Source organism: Ochotona princeps, chromosome 7 (genome assembly GCF_030435755.1).
Source record: "Ochotona princeps isolate mOchPri1 chromosome 7, mOchPri1.hap1, whole genome shotgun sequence".
Classification (NCBI taxonomy): Eukaryota; Metazoa; Chordata; class Mammalia; order Lagomorpha; family Ochotonidae; genus Ochotona; species Ochotona princeps.
In genome coordinates, this window is record NC_080838.1 from 47,692,541 (window position 1) to 47,715,432 (window position 22,892).

The 22,892-nt window shown below is 39.3% G+C and overlaps 1 protein-coding gene across 2 annotated transcripts; it reads left to right on the forward strand.

Moving 5' to 3' along the window:
• The first annotated feature begins 5,668 nt into the window (after positions 1–5,668).
• LAMTOR3 (late endosomal/lysosomal adaptor, MAPK and MTOR activator 3) lies at positions 5,669–16,811 on the forward strand. 2 transcript variants are annotated; one of them, XM_004594304.3, is made up of 7 exons: positions 5,669–5,806; positions 6,098–6,143; positions 7,256–7,290; positions 11,660–11,718; positions 12,919–13,052; positions 14,414–14,477; positions 16,655–16,811. In XM_004594304.3, exons 2-7 carry the CDS (start codon positions 6,135–6,137, stop codon positions 16,726–16,728), a joined length of 375 nt encoding a protein of 124 aa, XP_004594361.1. In that variant the 5' UTR covers positions 5,669–5,806; positions 6,098–6,134; the 3' UTR covers positions 16,729–16,811. The 2 variants fall into 2 exon arrangements, with proteins under 2 accessions (XP_004594361.1, XP_058522988.1); XM_058667005.1 differs by having other exon boundaries at positions 5,715–5,854.
• Positions 16,812–22,892: the final 6,081 nt, after the last annotated feature.

Sequence of the window (22,892 nt, forward strand, 5' to 3'; positions counted from 1 at the left end):
TTTCCAAAAAGAAAAAAAAATAAGTTTATGTAAAATCTTATAGCATTATCAGCTTAGAGGAAATGATATTTTTAAAAATGCCATTATATTCCAAAATATATACTGAAGTAAATGAACTGGTTTAGAGTTTCAGTTTGCTGTTTAGTTTTAGGAATTGCTGAGCCATGCAAAGAAAAAGAAATCCCTTAATGATGGATTTTTAAAGAAAATATGAAGAAATGGCTATAAATATTAAACTAAAAGGGTCCTTAGTAGTGCATTCCAAATATGTCATTTATAAATCCAGTAATTAAAAAGCCCCAAAATGTTCATTTATATGTCTTTAAAGGCATATGAAGAAGAGGATTCACCTAATTTTTTGCCCGTGGAAATTTGCAGTTTTTTAAACAATCATTTAAGCAGAATCCAAAAGTAAATGGGTTCTTTTACAAATTAGTAATTAGAAAAAATACTACCGAAATACAGCTTTGTGCCTTTAACCTATTGCCAACTCTAAAACTTATTAAGTAGATATAGTACACTTACTTGATCAGAGCATGTTCTGTTTGGCCACATGCAACAGTGAGCAGAAGTATAGCAGCAGGTAAGGTAGACTAGTGACTTGCAGCAAGTTATCCATAAAAACTTCTGAGCTAAAACCTATTCACCAATGAGTAATTTAATTAATCTTGTAGAGATAAGCTCTTTGTAATTAAATCCATAAAGTGAATTAGAAGAAAATCTTAACAGCTGGAAATTAAAATTTTGGTGCCTATATACTGAATATGAAACTATTTGATTTCTGGTTTTTTTTATGTTGTAATATTTTAATGATTTTGCTTCACAGCTAGTCAAACACGATCATATCTTTGTCTCTTTTTGATGGGTGAGAAAAATGATAGATTGACTTTCCGATCTTTTACTTAGAAATCTTTTTCTGAGTGTAGTTGAGTTATGGCATATGTTGAATAAAATTTATCATCTTCTCTTAGAAATGTTCTGTTATATCACCTTTTCAAGTGAATCATTTAAAATGCCTTACTGAACCAGTAGGTTAACCTAAATAACGGATTGTCCTTGCAGAACTGGACACTTTAAGTTGCTTTTGGAAGTGTGACCTTTTGTTGGGGAGGAAAAAGATAGCAGTGCTTAAGAGAAAATACAATTTAAAATGTTTTCCTTGAGCTTATAAAATAACTTTGGTTAACAAGTTCATAATGTTCCAGTTAGCTCTTTGCAAGCTCATATGCATCAGAAATTTTATAAAAAGTTGAATGAAACAATTTCTAGTTTTAAAAGGAAATTCACACTACTGTGGTTGATACTTGCATGAACTAAACTGCCCTGATGATTTTTCCTCTTAAATCCTGATTTTAAAGAGATGAAGTTATCAAGTAAAGTTGTGTGTCATGAAGACATACATGGCTTAGGCACAGTATTATATTTCAGTTGCATCATTGCATTCCTTTACATCTCATAAGATGTTAAAGGAAGTGTGTTTGATACAATAAAGTTTTTGGCAATTTTTGGAATTGCCTGACAAATTTAAGTTACATAAATTAAATTTGCAAATAATAAAAATCATATTCTGGTGTAAAAACCCAGTAGGTGTCTTAGAATTTGGGACTCATTTTACAAAGTAACAAGGCCTTAGATATTTGGAGACATATGACTTTCATATTTACTTGTTTTATATAACAAAAATCATAATATTTTGCCATCTGATTTTTAGTTACAATTGCTTTGCAACTTTATTTGATCTTTTTAATTACCACTTCAAACTTCTCCATCATTTGATTTGCTTTACTAAGGTCTCTTATTGGAGCTTGGCAGCAGTTGTTTATTATTATTTTCCATTTTCATGTTTTTGTGTATTCATATACACATCCTTACATACATGTGGGTAGGTAGGAAATAGCACCTTCTATTACTGTTCTTTTGATTCTTTAGTTCCCAGATTGGTGTTAGTCATAGGTAATATTTTATTTTGATGAAATAAGACACTGAATTTTTCAACAGTATGAAATTTCAAGTTATATTCTATCTAATAATTAAGAAAAAATAATATATTTTGGGAGCAGATTGTACTGAATGCCTAAATAAATGTGCTTATTTATTACTTACAAAGTTGTGGTAGAAAAAAAATGTCCTAAAGGCATATGTTTACCACTGGATTAAACTCCCCTCCTTTCTGTGTCCGCTCAGGAGTCTACAGAAACAGCAATGTGGAATGACATCCCTTTTCTTTAATTGTACTACCTAAGTTTAGTTTTTCTTTCTGTTAAAGCTTCTGCCACATTAGTATGTACTGTAGACACTATGACTTGATTTATGTTATGTTGGTCTGTGTATTTTAAAATACAGCTGTTACTAACAGGACATGCTGATATTACTTAATGCATTCCTATATATTTCATCAAAACAGTAACTCTCCCACCTGTGTCAAGGCAGTGACCTCTTTCTTGATATTGGTCTAGGGACCAACTGAGCCATCTGTACAGTAAACAAGTATGAGAAAGTTTCAAACGGGAGAAAGAGGAGAATGTGTAATTTGTTTAGCTTCCCTGTGAATGCTGAGCTGAGTGCTCACCTGTAGTACTTCCTTTACACTGAATGAAGCAAAGTGAAAGGCAATTTGTAAATTTTTTTTCTTACCTAAATAGAAAGAACTGATGAAAACAGAAAATAAATGAAATTCTAATCTTTAATAAATAGCTGGAAAACCTTGTCTACTGGCTATATTGGAGTGCTGCCTAGTTAAAAACCATGAAGTTCTCTGTAAGCCAGTGGGAGTCACCTGGCAGTCATTTCCAAATTTTCTTAAATTCTGATTTTCACTTAAAAAGAAAATGGACAGAATAAGTCTTTTCAAGAAATTCGTGCATACCCTTTAATAGTTTGGCAAACAGACTTCCTTTTTGGTTTCTTTACTATTGAATAGATACTTTCGTATAAATGGAAACATTTTTCCTCAAAACATTTAATTCAAAACATATTCCTTATATTAAGGATTATGTAATCACAATTTTTGTAAATTGCCTATGTGTAACTTTTTTCCTGTTGGTATGTGATTCCTTTTCCTTTAATTTGATTATTTGCTGGTGTTGGGGCCAATAGATCTGTGAATATTTTGTTGATGTGTCCACGTTTAAGTGTATATATTTATATTTTTTCCAGCTAATACCTCAAATGTATGATTGTTTAATATATGCCACACTATGTTTGCACAGAGCAGGGCTTCCATTAGTAGTGGATCATCTTATTTCTAACATTGAAATAAATCCACAGAATTTGGTTGGTGTGAACTCTTTCCATTGATCTTTGTTCATGTTTTAATACACACATTCCTAACATAAAGCTCTTACCTTAAATGTAATTATATCTTTCAATATCTGGCAATCTGAAACTATTATAGAGGTAAGAAGTGTTTCTTGAAATGGCTTAATTTCAAAAGTTATTTTAAAAATTGGTCTGGATGATTGCCAAGATGTCTGATTAACTGCATAGCATATGACACTTGGCATGAATGTGAGCAAGTGTCATTTACTCCAGCATGAAAATCCAACCTTTTTCATCCGGTACCTTACTTCACCACTTAAGAGCAAGCACCATTAAAATAATAGAGATCTTTGTTGAAATTGGAGTATTTTAAATCAGTTTCAAAATTAATTGTTCTTATTTAGATGAATATGTAGGCAAGAGAAAAACTCATGTTAAGTTCTTCTGTAATTCGTTTGTATGAAGAAATGCTTCTTACCTATTTTTGCCTTGATTTGTGTTTAGATTTTAGATTGCTACCTAAGGTTTTTGATTTAAAGTTCATGTTTTAAAAAGCTACAGGTAATTTTCAAGGTGCGGTGGAATTTTAATGGAAGCCTTGTATAACTTAAAATGAAACTGGTAAGAGATATTTATTGACACTACATTTAAGATCATTCAATTAGGTTTAAAAGGAATGTCTGATTTGTAAAATATGTAATGTCAATCAGACTTATATAAAATAGGATTTTCTGTGTGAGAACTCTGTAAAGAAAATGCATTTGATTTTTAATGAATGTTCTGAATGATTTATGACAAACTTTTGTCTTTCAGTCTCTGTAGTTTATCTCAAAATATTAATAAAAAGGTCTGTTCTCCCAGTTAAACATTTGTTTTGTTGTGTTTTATACTCCTAATATGTCCATGTGTGAATGTCTGCTGCATACCAGGTAGGTATATATAGCTGGGTGTTAGAAATTATTCTTTGAACAATCCAGAACCCTGATGGAGTTCACGTTTAACAAAGCAAATAGATGTGGAAGGAACTAGCAGGCAACTGAAAATGTCAACCTGGAACACAGATGAAAGGTACAGCTTTAGTTCTCCTATTCTCAGAGAACTGTGGAAAGAAAAACGTGATGGAAAAATAGAGACATGCTGGAGAAGGCCCATCCTCCGCAGAGGAGACTGGGGTGAGTGCAGCATCCAGAAGGGAAAGCAAGCCAGCCTTCGCCCATAATGCCAGCTGCAACACAGATGTCCGGTTCATTCATGATTAGGAGGTCATTTGTCCTCTCCAGGAGAACTCTTCTAAACAAGTGAAGTATCTATCCTGCTCTTTCCGTCCAACTTTTGGGTTAGAAGTAGTTTCTTTTGTACTCCTACTTTCAGGCACTAAAAATGAAGAGGAACAGATTCCTTTAGAGCTCATTTTCCAACGTGCTGTATTCTGTTTTGAATAAATGAGAACCAAGAAAATCGGTAACTAAAGCAATGAACTTCAGTTTTCCTAGGAGAGGCCAAGACAATTCTCAATTACGGTGTGATTTTTGTCCCCAGAGCATTTTTAACTGTCACAAGGGAAGTGTGTTGCTGGAATCTAGCAGATACCAGGGAGGGGATGTTGCCACACGTGCTATGTGCAACCCCTCTGACAAATGTTAGTGCCAAAGCCTAGAAACCTTGTGCTAAGGTGACTGCAGAGTTACCACATGTAGGAAGCTTGCTAGTATTCCTACTACCTGCTTAGGCTTTTGTTGAATGTGCAAACAAAACACAAACCAAAAAAGCATAGGCAGGCCTTCAGAGGCACAGCTGCAGGCCAAGAATCAATGAAAGGCCCAGGTCAACCCTAGGAGCAGACAGCACTCTAGAAAGTATATGCCCCTTTTATGTGAAGTAGGTGACGTCTGTAACACGGAGCACAGGAAATGCAGCAATCCAGGGTCCTGTGTGAAAGTCCTCGGTTCAAGTCCTGGTTCTTCCCATTCAGCTCGGCTTGCATCTTGGCACTTGTGGGCATTTGGGGAATTGAACCAATGGCATGGAGGACCACCCTCTCACTCTACCTTTCAAGTAAATATTTTTTAAAAGGCATAGGGGAAGAGATATAAAAATATTGGGATCAGAAACCTATACTCTTCCAATTAGTGGCCATCTGGTGCTGATCATTACGTTTGTAATGCCATTCTCCGAAGTTTTCCATCTTAGGAAAAACAGTTTGAGATGATGGTCACTGACAAACGGGGAAATCCTGCACCGTGTCCGCGTAAGCATGCCCTCCAGCACAAATTCCGCAGCTTCCGCTGGGTTTGACTCGCAGCCGCCGCCCGGGAATCCTCCCGCAGGGCAGCAGCGCGCAGGCGCGCCAAGCCGCTCGCGGCGGGCCCGGGAGCGACGCGGCGCGTCTGCGTTTCCGCTCCGCCTCTCCCGGAAATTCCGTCTAGCGCAGACGCTTCCTGCAACGCAGACGGGGTCACGAATCATGTGACGGCGCGTTTCTGGGGCACCTGCCTTGGAGCTCTGCCTGAAGTGACAGCGGGGAGAACCGGGCGGCCCTGAAGCCGAGGTAGCTGGCAGCACGGAGCCCGGTGCGCAGGGCTGTGCCCGGGCCGTGGTGAGATGGGAGAGAAGGGGAGGACGCCCCTGATCCCCGTCTTCGGGCGCCGCTCTCCCTGCGGGGCGGAGTGGGCTGGAGGGCGGCGACCCCGGCTTGCTGCCGGTCGCTGGGCCGGAGGAGTCCGACTTCAGCCGAGAACTGCGCCGTCTTGACCTGGCTGGGGCCGATGTCCCTTAGGCTGGAGGAGGGTGAGGGGCAATGAAGCCTGGAGGTGACAGTCACCGGGGGTTTCTCTTCCAGGCGTGGAGATTGATCCTGCGGGAGGAAGGGGTTCGTCATGGCGGATGTGAGTTGACACCCCTCGCCCCCGACACACCAGGGGAAGGGGAGGCAGGCAGAAGTGGAGCTGCCCAAGTAGAGATTGGTTTTGTTTTTGGTTTCCCTGCATTCTCCTAATAAACCGTCTTCTTTGGAAACCTAGAGCGGGTGACGAGCCTGAATCAGTTAGCAGAGCCCTGGGTAGTTTGCCTGGAATTGGGTGGAGGACCCTAAGGTGCCCTCGGTCGAGAGGCTGGTATTCTCACCCTCCACCCTACCTTCCCGGGGACAGGAGCGGCTCTGCACGGTTACAGCGGGAGCCGATGGCCCTTCCCGGCAGTGTGTTGAGTGGGAGCTGTGTTCAGAATCAGTTTATCCCAGAAAGAGGTCGTGGTGGCTCGTTGGGTTCATTGTGTCAAGTTAGGATGGTTTCTAACCCGTACCGCTAGGGCAGTGTTAATGCAGATGGTGTGTGTGCAGTGGAACAGCGGAAGTAAGGTAGTGGGTGTAACGTGGAACAGAATGATCGATCAGGTTTGAAGAATGAGATTTCCCAAACAACTGATATCTGCTTTATCTACGTAGAGGGCGTAAGCGATACCTCAGTGACCAGTAGTTCATGAGAATATGAGACAAAGTTCTGTTCTTACACGTTGAACACTGACACAGTCATTTAGTCATGTTAGGAAAGTTAATCAGCTGACTCAAAAATCAGGAGAATGGTAGTGCAAATGTGTGAGCGTGGGAAGATGTTCTCGGTTGAACACAGCAGTCAGGTATAAATTAGTAGGATGCATATGATCTGATTTTACAGCTGCAGTCCCTTGGTAGATACGCTGCAGGAAGCATGCTGCTACAAGCCTCTTCTCAGGCAAACTTGAGCAGTCCTGTGACTCACTCAGGTCGTCATTATCCCTTTTGAGAAGTAATGGATTCAAAGCTTAGGTAAAGGAGAGGGTTAGTTAACGTCCCAAGTTACTCAACTGCTGGTGTCAAAATGCAACATAGGAAGATAAAAACACAAGCGTGAAATGTTAGGAATGATAACTTAAGGTTTCCGCAACAGGGGTAGGATGAGAACCTAGAAAAGTCATGAGAGGTGATGTTATAATATGACTTTCAAAAATGTTTTCCTTTTAGGACCTAAAGCGATTCCTGTATAAAAAGTTACCAAGGTAAGAGATTATTGGTTTTTTTCAATTGGAATATTATACCTAACACGTTACTCTCAAGAAAGATTTTGTTTCTGTGTAGATCAGTGTTATGTGCATTTTATGCTACAAGTTAGCACTTTAAAATACCTAGTAAGTCCCTAGGAAGCTGTATAATAAATGACCTTTGAGTGCTTAGCTGTGTCTGCATGACCCGAGGCTCCGTGTCCACGTGGGATGCCAGTGCCACAGATGGAGGCTTCACTTGCTTTCCCACAGCGCTGGACCCAGTGAGGGTCTCACCTTAACAACTAGATCTATTCCAATGGCACTGAAAATGGTAAAGCTGTCAGTGTAGAATTTAATAATCCAGAATGTATTCATTTTTACAACTGTATGGCTCTAGTGTTAACCAGAAACATCTGGAAAGTTTCTTCTTTGAATTCTGGCAATCTCTCCTAAGTAGTGTTGGTAGTGTTGATCCAAAAGATAAACTCAACAGAAGTATATTTGTAAAAACATGATGAAAATCCATCCATAATGGCAGTAAAGGAATTGGTACCATCTGTTTGTTTCCAGAATGACTGAGTCTACTTTGAATCATCCTCATGATTGTTCCTTGAAACTAGATACACTTAAGAGACAAAAATAGAATATCCAGTGATTAATTGCCAGCTGTGTGTCTGGGTGCAGGCCTCATGGCCTCAGAGCTGTGGGTCCGTGCTTGTAACTGTTGTCCTACTATGCATTTATGCATCCTGGTTGGCTAGCAGTTCACATTGGTAGAATGTGTGTTCTTATTTTTGAATTCTGTTAAATATGAGGGTGCTTCAATAACTTCATGAAAAAATGGAATCAGAAGATAAGCTTATTACCTAAAGAGAATTTTGAAATCTCTGTACCATTTTTTCATAATGTGTGTTTTCCCTAAATTGTTTTTAAGACCTCACATATTTTTTTTGGATTTGTGTTTTAAAACTTACATGAACCCAAACTAGTCTCTGGCTTTATTCACAACCTTTTGCTTTCTGAAATAAACAAATGTTTCTTAATTGTGATTCATACTCAGTGTATTTGTATTACTAATGTAACATCGGTCTTATAGAATAATCAAGCTTAAGGTTTCAGTTTCTGTATTTTATAAAACTTACTCTATAACTATAGCATATCTATTAATGAATTAAAAATGTAATAGATAGTAAAATTTGTTTTCATATTCTTTGTCCACTGTGTGTAAAATTGAAAAAACTTTTGTATTGTAATCAGATTTCTAAAACCAGCTACTTTAATTAAGAGTGTAAGTTTTCTGCTTACTTGGCCACATACCTCTCTGGGATTGAGACCTATTTTGTTGTTTGTTTGTTTTTTTTAAGAGTTCTTTCATTTCTACTTCCCATGGTGCATTGGTTGCTATTTAAATAATAACCATGAAAACTAGAAAAAATACTAACAAAGTGGCACAAGTTTTTCTGAATGTTTCTAAAATACTTTTAATGTTTTTTAATGTGTTTTGTGATAGGTAATACATTCATGAAGTTCAGGATTGAAATGTTAACCCAGGGTCACAGAGCAAGAGACTTCCCACCCTGCCTCCCAGCCTGCGTTCCCATCTCACAGGACCCTCCTATCATCCACAGAGATATTTTTCCTGTCTTTAAGTATGCATGTGAGGAAAGACAGTATTTACACATTCTGTATCTCAAACCTGCGCACTGTCTTCCATAATTTGGCTCTGGTACATATTATTCAAAACTTAGTTTTTTACGGAATATGACTTTGATATTAGTCCCACCTTGGTAAAGACTTCCTCTTTTTGTGTGTGTACAGGCTAACCATTGTACATGTATAACAGAACTAATTTTGGGGTTTTTTTTTAAGACTTATTTATTTATTTGGAAGGTAGAGTGATGGGGGCAGAAGCAGGAGCAGGGTGCTCTTCTATGTACTCCCCAGATGATTGCAATAGTCAGAGCTGGTCCAGGTCAAAGAGCTCCATCCAAGTTGCCAATATGAGGCCCAAAAACTTGGGCATGTTAGAAGGGAGCTGGATTAGAAGCAGAGCAACTGGGACTTCAACCAACTCACTCTGATAACACTGGCTCCTAACTTTTTTTCTTTTATGAAAGTAGATGTCTCAGCTTTATCTATGTCAACTTTATCTATTGTGTTGTGTCAAGTTGTGTTGCTGATAACTGCACAAATGATTTACATGCTTGCAAGTATCTGTAGGATGTGATTTTGGTATTTAATTTTTATTTATTGAAGGCTGAGAGACTGACAGCTCTCACCCGCTGGTTTGCCTCCCAGGTGCCCATAACAACCAGGGCTGGGTTGGGTTTGGTTAGGCTAGGCTCACTGGGAGCTGGGAATTCAGTCTGGGCCTCTCATATGAGTGGTAGGAATCCAGTTATTGATCCATTACCACTGTCTCAGGTTGTGCAATTTAGGAAGAAGCTAGAGTCAAGAGCTGGAACTGGTTTACAACCTAAGTGCTTTGGAGTGGGAAACAAGCATACCAGTGTCTTAACTGCTAGCATCCTTGCCCTGGATCGGCTTTTACATTTCACTAGCTTTTAATCTAGAACAATACATTTATTTTATGTATTAATACTACCTAATGTGTTTTAATCGATACATAATTTCAGAGTTGAATGATAAGTATGGAATAATAGTAGTAATAGTGTAAAAATACTTTGAAAATCATTGATACGAAGTTGTTTTTTTCATTTTAAGTATGAGGATAAAAAATGAAGTTTGTAATATTTCCACTGAAATTGTAATAAAACTATCTGACTTTAAAAGTTTTTGACAACGCGATTTTAAAAAACATAATTTCAGCATGTTAACATTAGATTAATTAATTGCTAAACTACAACATGATCAGCTTAATAAGAAAAAAATAATTTTGTGTTATAATAGAAACACTGAATGGATTTATACGTATTTAGTAATATGGTTAATAAAGTTTACAAATTTTTTTGAATCTTGAAAATATTTTCTGCATTTGAAAGTATTTTGCATTTTAACACTTTCCTGTTACACCCTGGAATCTGTTTCTTTTTCTCTCTCTCTCTCTTTTTTTTTCTTTGAAGATTTATTTTTATTGGAAAGTTACATATACAAAGAGGAGGGGAGACAGAGAAGAAGACCTTCCACTACTGAATTGCTCCCCAAGTGGCCGCAAAGGCCAGAGCTGATCTGATCCAAAATCAGGAACCAAGAGCCTTCCTGCTCTCCCATATGGGTGCAAGATCCCAAGGATTTGGGCCGCCCTATACCGCCCTGCCAGGCCATAAGCAAGGAGCTGTGTGGGAAGTGGGGTGCTGGGATTAGAACCAGCACCCTTATGGAATCCCAGTACTTGCAAGGCAGGAACTTTAGTCATTATGCTACCATGTCAGACCCGGAGTCTGTATTTCTTAACTGCTTATTTACGTGAATTCTCAGTGATAAATTGGTGCTTAAACTACAGTGGTAAATTATATTGTTGTGCATAATTGACACCATTAGTGTTCATTAGGACTTTTGAATGTTATCTGTGTACTGGCCTGTGCTTTACGTGCAATACTTAAAAATGTTTACAGTAGCTATGCAAGTAAAGCTATTTTTATTTCAGCGTGCTAAACTGAGTCTTGGAGAGGTTTCAAAATTGACTTAAGGTGGCCAAAATAACTTGGAGACAGAGTCCAGACTGAAATCTGGGCCTTTCTCAAATGAAAGCTGTAGCCTTGGCTGTCCTGCTCCTGCTGTAAGGATCACCACATGACCTCATCCTGGATGCCCTTTTTCATCAGCCTGGGTTGATTCCACTCTGCTTCACTGACACACCGCTTTCCCCAGAGAAGCCTTCCCCAACCTGCCTCTTTGCATCATCCCTCTCGTTCATCCCTGAAGTGTGAATCTTAATAACATTTGCCACAGTTGTAGCTTTAAACTTAGGTGAGATTTTCTCACAGCTGTTTGGAGATTATAAGCATTGTAAAAGCAACAATTGTATGCTTGTGGGGCTACTATAATGTCAGAATATTAAGTGCCAGAAATACTTGAACTCGAAATTGAATGAGAAAAGACACTTTTTTTTTGGTCACTGTGAGCACCACTGATAACCTTTAATACTTCTGTAAACCCCAGAATGGTAATACGTTAGGAATTTTACTAGAGAAGCAACTCTGTTGATTTCCACCAATAAATTGTGTAAAGGTATAAGGATTACGTCAGTAATACACATTCAATATGAGGAAGAGTTTTGGCAAACACATTGGAGCACATGATACCAATAATTACAACACTGGATGTTTTCAGTAATATATATGAGAATTCAATTATAATTTTGAGGTATGTATATTGAGAAAATAAAATGTTTTATAATATTTTACCCTTTTTCTCTTTCTAGTGTTGAAGGGCTCCATGCTATTGTTGTGTCAGATAGAGACGGAGTACCTGTTATTAAAGGTAAAATTTAAATGCAAATGACATCTTGCTTTTGACTAAATTGTATGTATAAGGCACTTACATTGGAGGAATTAAAGGGAAAGGCATGAAACTCACTAAATTCAGGAAATGGCTCTAGCTTGGGAAGAGAGGTTTGTTTTTCCGTTTTGATGGCTAGGTTGGAACCTCTACTGGATAGCACATCACATGCATCATGTTAATGTTGAGAGTTTCAGCATGCATCTCTCAGGGTCAGTTTCTCATAAGACATTTATAGTAGAATATAAGCTGTTGCCAACTCTCTGAGTGTAAATGCAGCTAGATTTGTTAACACTGGAATATTTTAGTGGCTTTACCCACAATCAGATAACATTCTGAATGTTGCATTCACAGTTCACTTTCCATCTGGGATTATCATAGGTATCAGTTAACGCAGAATTGAAAGGTTTAGAGATCACCAAATTTAGTTTCTTTCATTTTACAAATGAAGGTAAGTCAAAAGCAAAGAGACATTGCCCTCTAGTTGGTGAGGAGATGGTAGGGAAATCCACTGTTTCCTGATGGGTTTGTCTAGAGTTCATTCTAATCCATCCACATGGGTGGCCCGGGGCAGGTCACTTGCCTTTCTTTGTTCTGTAATGAGTGCTTTGAACAAAAGAGTCTTGCTTGTTTTTCCACCCTAATGCCCGTTCTGAGAATCTGTGTTAAAGCCCTAAGCTCTGCATTTGTTCAGTTAATAACAGTGAGTGAGGAAAACATGAAACAGGTAGACATCTGCCAGGGTTATTAACATCTGTAAGAGACACTGCTGCTTTGGTTTTTGTGACAGACACAAATTTGTAGCTTTTTTCATTGTGTTAGCCTAGCATGGCTGTCAGATAACCAGAACATTCAATTTATTAAAGGTACTACATGATCTGTCTTAAAAAGGTCTCAGGGAAACTAGAAACATTCAGTATTCCTCACCCAGTAAGTTAGCATTTCTTCCTTTAGTTCTGGGCACTGAAGTTTCTGATTGAGCAGTTTATCTCATTTAAATTGGTAAGATACAATTACTAGAATGGTTTTAAATATAAAGAATAACTTTTCTGCTCAAGTGTTTGTGGGTTTTGTTTTTTAAAATAGCCCTGTAAACTGTCTGTCCCTCTCTTCCCACACCCCTCCCTGCCTCACCCCTGTGCCTCAGTGGGTGTAGTTCTCATCTGAATCCCTTGTTCACAGTGGCCAATGACAACGCTCCAGAGCATGCCTTGAGGCCTGGCTTTCTGTCCACTTTTGCCCTGGCGACAGACCAAGGGAGCAAACTGGGACTTTCTAAGAACAAAAGTATCATCTGTTACTATAATACCTACCAGGTAAGTTCACGTAAGGGTTTGCTGCTTTCAAACATCTCATTTTTTTTTAAAATATCTGCATGAAATCACTTTTTACAGTTCTAAATTTTAGTTCTGAAAACAGATGACTTTTTCTTTGTAAGTTAGACCTTTAGATTGGCTATTTTAAACATGATCGTAGTTTTGCTTCACAGGATCACATCAGGAAATAATTACCTTGGCGAAGTAGTTAAAGATTTCATCAGTAAGGACTTGCTCTAAAGAAGGCACATTGGATCATTGTTACTCCAGTAGGTGGTGCCCTTAGCCAGACAGCCGTGAGTTTCTCGGCTGACACCGTTGTTATTTTGACAGCTAGAAATTTTTCTTAAAAGTTAAATTATAAGTTGCTTACATTAGTTCTTGCTGATTCTTTTATATAGTTTGAAATGTTTAATATAATCACAGATTATTATTTATGATCTCCAGCTGCGCTGTCTTAAGAGCAGCTGCTTTTTTTTTTTTTTGCTACTTTTGCACTTTAGACTGTTATTAAGTAAATTAAGGATTACTTGAACGTAGGCCTCCAATAAAACTGTTAAATATACCTAGACAATAAATAAATATACCTACACAGCGAAATACCTGACTCTTTCCCATTGCTTGTACCTACTGTGTCATGATGCACTTGAAGAACAGTGAAATCAAGACCACAGCTGAAGGACTGTGTTACTGTGAAACATGCGACAGTGGGGAGGAGGATGGGGAAGCCCCACAGCTCAAAACAGTAAAACAGAAAATAAGAATAAGATAAATAAGAAGAAAAACAAAGCACTGCAATATCATGGCCATTTATCACATAGTGGAGAAAGTCGCTGCATGACTTACCTGGTATAAACAAAATGGAGTGTTGGACGAAGGGCGGAGTCCCTTCGCAGGCGTGGTACAGCAGGGTGGTGTGAACTTTCACGATGCGGGTCAGAATGGCATGCAGTTAAAAACTTAGATGTTATTTATTTCTGGACTTGCTCATTTAAAAATTTCAGGTTGTAGATGACAATGGGAAAGGGAGGGTACTAACATGGCCGAGAAGAGCTGTCTTCATTTAATTCTCATTTGGTCAGTGAGCTTCTGCTATTTCATTGCAATACTGGGGTTTAGAGACAAAACATGAAGAGAGGTTTCCACCTTTACACTTGGTTAACTAAGTGTACTGTGTTGGTATTTCTGAGGGATAATCAATGACTCCATTGTCACGGAAATACTTTCAGCTGCTTCATATTTCAGGGTGTAATATGATGTTAGACTGTGATCACTGGCTACCTTAACATTTTTGGAAAATTATGACATTCTGGTTGAGGTACACTGCCTTTCATATTACCTCGATTGTATTTTCTTTTTAGGTTGTGCAGTTCAATCGACTGCCTTTGGTGGTGAGTTTCATAGCCAGCAGCAATGCCAATACAGGTATGCTCAAATAATCTTAAGTGCAGCTTTTAATTGTATAATTTTCTATGTGCATTCTAGTAGGAGTAGTACATTTAGAGCAACAATGTTTCAATTTTGGTTCAGCTCTATCATCTTTTCCCCTTAAGCTTAGGAAAGGTGATTTGTTTCCATCCTAGTTTCCGTATTTGTATAATAGAGATAATAATCTACTTTCCCCGTTTTCTGGGTTTACTTATACTTAAAGTGAGACAATGTATAGTGATTTTTTCTTTTGAGATAGAAAGGAAAATTAGATATGTTACCTCAGGTGCTATATCTTGCGCACATTAAAACGGTTTAAGAAAATAAAAGGAGGTGGCAAAGTATCCACAAAATGATTAAGGTGAGTTTCATTCCATACAGACCAATATATTGGTAGCAGACAAGATGCATATGATGGAATGTTCAAAGAGTATGAAGTGTGACCATACTCCCATTCATGAGGGCTGAAGAATTTGAGAACAAATGCTAGAAAGCTATATTCCCATCCATAAAAAAATAGTTAAGTCCTATCATATTCAACAATCTTCACTGGATATCTGTCTAAAGTGATAAAACTGAATTGGATTGTAATTTTTAAAGTGTGGCTCCATGGCTCCACTTTTGATGAATTTGAGATATATGGAGATATGTGTGTGTGTGTGTGTGTGTATTATATATATACACACATTATGCATATATGTGTATTATATATACATTATATATGTTTAATATATATATATATAAAGGGTTTTTTAATTTGAAAGTTAGATATAAAGAGAGAGGGAGAGACAGAGAGGAAGATCTTCTATCTAATGATTCACTCTCCAAGCAGCCACAACAGCCAGAGTTATGCTGATCTGAAGCCAGGAGCTGGGAGCCTGATCCATGTTTCCCATGTGGGTACAGGGTCCCAAAGCTTTGGGCTGTCCTCAGCTGCTTTCCCAGGCCACCATCCTGGTGCATGCAAGGCGAGGACTTTAGCCACTAGGCTACTGCACCCGACCCTATAGATGTATTTTTAAAAGATACATTTGAAAGTTACAGAGAGGGAGGGAGAGATGGAGAGCTTCATCAGCTGGTTTACTCCCCATATGGCCCCAATAACTGGAGGTGGACTAGTCCAAAGCTAGGAGTTTCTGTCTGGGTCTCCCGTGTAGGTGCAGCAGTCCAAGCACATGGGGCATCTTCCCTGCTTTTCTAGGCACGTTAACAGGGAGCTGGATTAAAACGGCAGCCAGGACTCAAAACTAGCACCCAGATGGGGTGCCAACTTTGTAGGCAACAGCTTACCCTTCATGCCATAGCACCAACCCCAGATTGTCATTTCTTTACTCCATTTTGAATAAGAATAGGACTGTAAATTATATAGGGTAGTAGTGGTGTCAATTCAGTATACTTAGTTTCAATTTTGATAATTTGATAAATCTCCAGTCACATTCTAATTATCAGTTGTATCTATTGCTATTATGTATAGAATTTTATCTTAGATCTTAAAACCTTTTCTTTAGAGTCCAGGTCCTTTTATATTCTATAAAAGGAAGATCTTTACTTGTTTGAACATAAACAGGCACTAAGGTGTCATTCTTAAGGTTTTCATTCTTGAAAACTAAAGTGAAGCTAAACGTGCTAATCTGGATGAGTTTGTCTCTTAGATAAGTCACTGACCTTTTTAAACATCTGTGCTTTTTAAGCTTCTGCATCTTACCATTCACACTTAAAATATGTTTTGTTTGAAACACCCACTTATGTTTTAGCTTTGTTGAACTCATAAAATAAATTTCTCATTTCCTTTGCCCAGTGTGCACAGTTATTTGCTTGTCTTTTGGTATAAACCTTTCCAACTGACCCAGGAAATGACTGTACCTTATTTAGTAAACAGAAAGTATGAGTTCTGAATCATTGCCTGTTTTGAAGCAGTAAGGCATAAAGTCGATATTTTTCTGTTAAACTAACAAATTACATTGCATATGAGTTATTCTGTTTTTAATGATACAGGTAAACATTTCCTTAAGTTTAATAATTGTATAGGGTTAATATATCAGAGAAAACAAACTTGTAATGAATATGGAATTTTTGGCTGCTCTGCTCTGGATTGCAGTGTTTTGCTTGAGCTTCAGGGAATCTTTCAGGAACATTTTGCTAACAATCAAATTTTCTTGATTCCTTTGTTTTAGGTCTAATTGTCAGCCTTGAAAAGGAACTTGCTCCATTATTTGAAGAATTGATCAAAGTTGTGGAAGTTTCTTAATTTGACAGTCATTTTGATGTGTACCTTATCTTCGTTGTAACAATACAATATCAATCCAGCAATCTTCAAGACTACAATAACGCTTCTCTACTCAAGAAAGGGCCCTTTTCCCACTTTATACTAGAGAAAGAGCCCATAGATTTAAGTTATGGACAGGTCAGTTGTATTTCCTTGTGCAGGGTCTTTCTTAGTGAGTGAAATCCGGGGATACCACAAAAATGGCTCAGTTATCATGGCTCCCATGGAGTTAGTCCAGTCACCAAATGCAGGTGAGATTCTCCTCAGTGGATCAGAATCAAAATGGTACCTTGATCCACCTGAGCCGTCAAGTGCTCCCTGTTGTACCATATGCCCAGGCCTGCAGAATGAAGCAGACCCTTTTTATTGTGAATAATAATGAGGACATATTTTTCTTCAGATTATGTTTTATTTCTTTGCATTGAAAATGAGAAAGATAAGATAGCTTAGTAAAATAAAATCAGTACAATCACTAACTTTCCTTTGTAAATGTTATTTTGCAATATAGATGAGTATTACTAATCAATATGTGATTCTTTTCAGAGGGTGCTGTTCTTTAATGAAAGTGAAAATTATTGCTAATGGTTTTTTCCCAACTTTGCTTTCTATAACCAATCAATATTTTAATGTTTATGTGTCCTTTATGTAAGATACAAACAGGATTTATTATTGAATTATATTGCCAATATATATGTATGTAAACCCAATAGTATGAGTACATTTTTTCATATACAAGTATAAATAAAATAGTATTTTTAAAAATATTACTTGAGCATATATAAAATTTTTGTCATCAGATTTCTCTCAAAAGTTAAAAAAAAAAAAACGTGATTAACTTTATTTTTCATTTCACTCTGTCTACCAGATGAACAAGTATTGCTGGTAGAAGTTAGTTTGGAAGGTACTTAACTACTAGAAAGCAAAGTAGAAAAGAAACCTCCCCAATGAGCCCAAGTAAATCTCCATAAAAGAGGCAGCAGAGTTCTAGAGTTGCACAGTGTAACAATTGGCCTAGCACTGTTCTATTTTTCCTCCTGCTTCCACAGAAATATAAAACTGAATTGTAGTACTTGCCTATAGGAATTTACAGTTCAAAAAAGGAAACCCAGTTATAGAAACTGCCATAATAGAATTATACACCAGGTGCTATAGAATCACAGAATCAGAGTAGCTGAAAGAGGCAAGAAATACAGCCTTCACCAAAAAATGGAGGCAAGAAGCAAAGTTTTATCTACAGGGAGCTGTAATTGTTACAGTTGACAGAGACAAAGAGAAATCCATTAAAATCTACAATTCCTGTTATCTGAATTACAATGTAGTTATATCCAAGAAATTAATAGTGCATAGGAAAAGAAGCATTTTTAGCAATGAAGTGGCTATATTTTTAGTTGCAGGATATTGGAGTTGTATGGCTAAAAGTCCAGGAAAAGAAACTTAATAACTAAAGCTACTTAACTTTATATGATGAATACTAGTACTATTAAAATTTTCTGTCTGAAAAGGTAATAGGCAAATTATTCTACAGTTCATCTGTAAAAATTGCCAAGAGATTTTTGAGAAATCAGAGCTAAATTTTTTTGAAGATTTTTTTTTTAGTGGAAAGTCTGATATACAGAGAGGAGAGACAGAGAGGAAGGAAGATCTTCTGTCCATTGAGTCACTCCCCAAGTGACCACAGTGGCCAGAGCTACGCCCATCAAAGCCAGGAGCCAGGAATCTCTTCCAGGTCTCCCATGTGAGTACAGGGTCCCAAGGCTTTGGGCCGTCCTTGACTGCTTTCCCAGGCCACAAGTAGGGAGCTGAATAGGAAGTGAGGCCACTGGACAAGAACCAGCGCCCATATGGGATCCTGGTGCATGCGAGGACAGGACTTTTACCACTAGGCTACCACGCCAGGCCCCAAAACTAAATGTTTTCCCAAATGTTTCACTCTCTATATGCCCACAAGCTAGACTCCAGCAAAACAGGAGCCAGGAATTCAATCAAAACCATTCATGTAGGTGGTGGGACTCAGTTTAGCTATGACTGTTGAATTAACAGGAAACTGACAGGAGCCAGAACCAAGTGCCAAACCAAGACACTGATATAGGTTGTAAGCATCCTGGTTGGCATGTCATTCACCAGGTCAAACACTTTCCCAGGATTAACTACTTCTAGATGGTAGCACAGATCTAGATATATAACTCTCAGATCAGTGCAATGTACTAATTTAAGAATAGACTTTAGAATATACTAGTGGAGACCTACAACATTGTAAAGTGGGACCAGCACAGAAGCCTAGCAGCTGAAGACCTTGCTTTGCATGCACCAAGATCCCATATGGGCACCAGTTCTAATCCCGGCATCCCAGCTTCTCATCCAGCTCCCTACCTGTGGCCCAGGAAAGCAATGGAGGACGGCCCAAAGCCTTGGCACTTTGCACCCATGTGGGAGACCCGAAAAAGGCTCCAGGCTCGTAGCTTTGGATCAGTGCAGCTCTGGCCGTTGCAGCCACATGGGGAGTGAATCAGTGGACAGATTTTCCTTTCGTCTCTTCTCTCTGCATGTCTGACTTTACAATCAAAGTAAATCTTTAAAAAAAAAAAAAAGCATTGTAAAGATCATACCCTATTTACTGGGGACAGGATTGTTCAGTCAGGAGAGCAGACTTTTTTGCTCTGCTAGTGAAAGTATGAATTGTAATAGTTTGTATGTACAGCAATTTAACAATCCGTCAATTTTCAAATTCACATAAGCTTTGGTTCAACTGTTACACTTGTATATGTTTGTCCTACCAAATGCATATCAACCTGCAAAATTCAGTGTTTGTAATCATTTTTCACAACTTGGTAATGTCAAAAGATTGAAAGCAACTTAAATATGTACACCAGATAGTATAATCATTTGTTCTGGCTTTTTTGAGCAGTCCCACTTTATACTTGCTGTTCTTATTATAATGGGTGTTCCTTTCAGTTGTTCCACTGTAAATAATCATAGAGACTTGGCGAAATTAATTACTCTATTTACTCAATGGAAGAAAGGGATGATGTAGTAGTTTAGGTAACCTCAGGTATTGGAATGAAGTTATCTCTGAGGCTTCATGTCCATTAAAAAAAATATATGAAACTTCATGGCATGTTATGCATGAGAAAGAAAAAAATTAAGGTGTATGTGTGTATTATCAACTCTGAAGAAGCAGGAGGGAAAACCTGAGTGGTACCTTCCAAGAGTAAAAGTAAGAATCTGGGTAATAGGGATCTTGGGAGTCAGCTGGTCAGCATCACTGTATCTTTAAAAAATATTCAAAAATAAGCAAATACATCATCAGACCAATTTTAGGATAAAACTGAGATATTGCGGGGGAAAAAGTTGTTCTAGTCAGGGTCCTCCAACGAACCACAGGATGTGTGTGTGTATGTATACATATATATATATGGCTGACTTCAAAGATTTGGTGTATGAAGTTTTAGGAACTGACAATACCAAAATGTATGGTCAGGTTAGAGGCTGGAAATTTCCAGCTGGGAGTTGAGGCTACAATTTCAAAACAGAAAATGTGATTTTCCTCTTAGAACCTTCCAGTTGGTGGCATGAGTCCTTCCCACGTTACAGAGGGTAATCATTACTTCAAGAGATTGTAGCTGTTAATCAGACACCCACAAAATGCCTTCATGGCAATCCCTAGGTTTGTGTTTGAATAACTGAGTTCTCTATCCTAGCCAATTTGACATAGAAGACTTAAGTTCACAGTCAGCTTGGTACTTGTATGTACTTTCTTAACTGTATTTTAATCTTCAAATATAAACAGCAACAAAATCATACTTCTAATATCATTTAAGTGTTTCATGTACATCAAAGAATATTCCTAAGAAGACAATGCAATCCATTTCCCAAAGGAAAATTCAATGTCCTTGTAATGTGAATTTCCTCCTTGCTATCCTAAAATTCAATACTGTGATGGAAGGTTTGCTACTTAACACTTCTGATAGGTAAGAGGAAAGGGTGGGGTTAGAAAAGATCTTTGGTATGTGTACATAATGTATATAAATACAAGCAGTGGAGAAAATGCAGAAGTGAAATAATACAGTCCTGTGTTGCCAATTGCATGTATTGTGGTAACTGGTATTTATAAGTACTATATTCCATCACGGACCCTATGTGCTCTCAGCTAGCACTTTGGCTACTTGTAGATGTGTCTGGCAGAGTAATCTAAATATTCACTCCTGAGTAAATAATACCTGCTGGAATTGAGGTTTGTAGTTTTCCATTAACTTTTCAAAATGATTGATCTTTATTGAAAAGTCAGATATACAGAAAGGAGAAGAGACAAGAGAGGAAGATCTTCCTTCCAATGATTCACTCCCCAACTGGCCACGAGGGCCAGAGCCTCATCTGGATCTCCCACGTGGGTGCAGGGTCCCAAGTCCCTGCTACACCCAGTCTCCCAACCACCCCAGCACCCAAGGATAAGGAACAATCACCCAGTATCAACCCAGGGTCCTGATATGGCATATGCTCTTTTTTTATTTTTATTGCAAAATCAAATATACAGAGAGGAGGAGAGATAGAGAGGAAGATCTTCCGTCCAATGATTCACTCCCCAAGTGACCGCCAATCCGGAGCCAGGAGCCAGGAACTTCCTCCAGGTCTCCCACGCAGGTGCAGGATCGCAAGGCTTTGGGCCGTCCTCGACTGCTTTCCCAGGCCACAAGCATGGAGCTGGATGGGAAGTGGGGCTGCTGAAATTAGAACTGGCGCCCATATGGGATCCCAGTGCATGCAAAGTGAGAACTTGAGCCACTAGGCTACCGCACCGAGCCCTGACTTTTTTTTTAAATGTACATTTATTTTTATTTGAAAGGCAGAGTTATGGATTAAGAAGGGGAGAGAGAGAAACACTTTCCATCTGCTGGTTCACTCCTCAAATGGCCAGAATGACTAGGTGGGGTCTGTCATGAAGCCTGGGACAAGGAGCCTCGTCTGAGTCCCCACTGTGGGTATGGGAGCCCAAGCACTTGGGTTGTCCTCTGTTGTACTCTCAGGCACATCATTAGGGAGCTGGATCAGTAGTGGATTAACCAGGACACAAAGTGGTACCCATATAAAATGCCAGCACTGCAGACAGAACCTCAGCCTACTGTACCATGGTGCCAGCCCTCCTCAATAGGCTTTTTTGCATGTCATTAATGATTTTTATTCAAAACAAATTTACACAAAGTTCAAGAAAAAGAAAACTCTGGGACCCCTGCTGTTGGGTTTCCCGGAGTTAGTCTGCCTTGGGGCCACTTTTCTTCTAGACATCCCAAGGCTGGAGTCTGGCACTAGCAGGATGCAGCAGCCTCCGAGCAGAATCTGCCCATCTTCCTGCCGATCCTGCCTAGCCCCAGCTGGCTCTGGCTGCAGAGAGGTGGCAACTGAGGCCCTGGGCTCCTCAAGATCAGTGGCTGACTCCTCTCCCTCCACCTGTTCCTCTCTGCTCCTAGTGATGAGGGTGCAGGGAGGGTGAGGCCTCAGGGACTGCAGCAGCTGAGGTTCTGACCTCCACCGGGCGCAGCTTCTGGGACATGTATCTCCACCTGGTCCTCGCTGCTCCTAGTTCTGGGAATGGGGCTGGGTGGGAAGACCACAGGGGCTGGGCTGGGACTGGGTGCTCTCTCTTGTTCCTGGCCAGGTAGGGAAGAGGCAAGCACAGGACTTGTATTGGATGACCTGGCCTGTGCTCTTGATGGTGATCCTGAGGTGACAGAGGGGAGCAGGTGGGTAGGCCAGGCTCACTTCTCACCTCCCAACAGGTGCCCTGCACAGCACAGCCAGACTGTGTCTGGAGGCTGGGGCCCTGTTGGAGCTCGGGACTGCTCCTATCTCAGTGCATCTGGCCCCAGGGAAGCGGGTTTATGGCCACCAGGATCTGAAGGCACCGGATCCCCAGAGGATTGGGTCATTCCCAGGCCAATCAGGTACTCCTGTTCTTCTGGGTCTTCAGAGCTGCACGATGGTGACGTCAGTGCGCAAGTCTTTCTCTGGGCTGAGCTCTAACCATGAGTGCTCCCTGGCCAGTGCTGCAGGAAGTCCTCCAGCTCCAGGCCAACATCGCTGGGTAGCCCTGGTAGCGCAGAACCCTGCGTTGGTGCGCCCACCACTTCCCGCGAAAGGGCAACTCCGCCCTC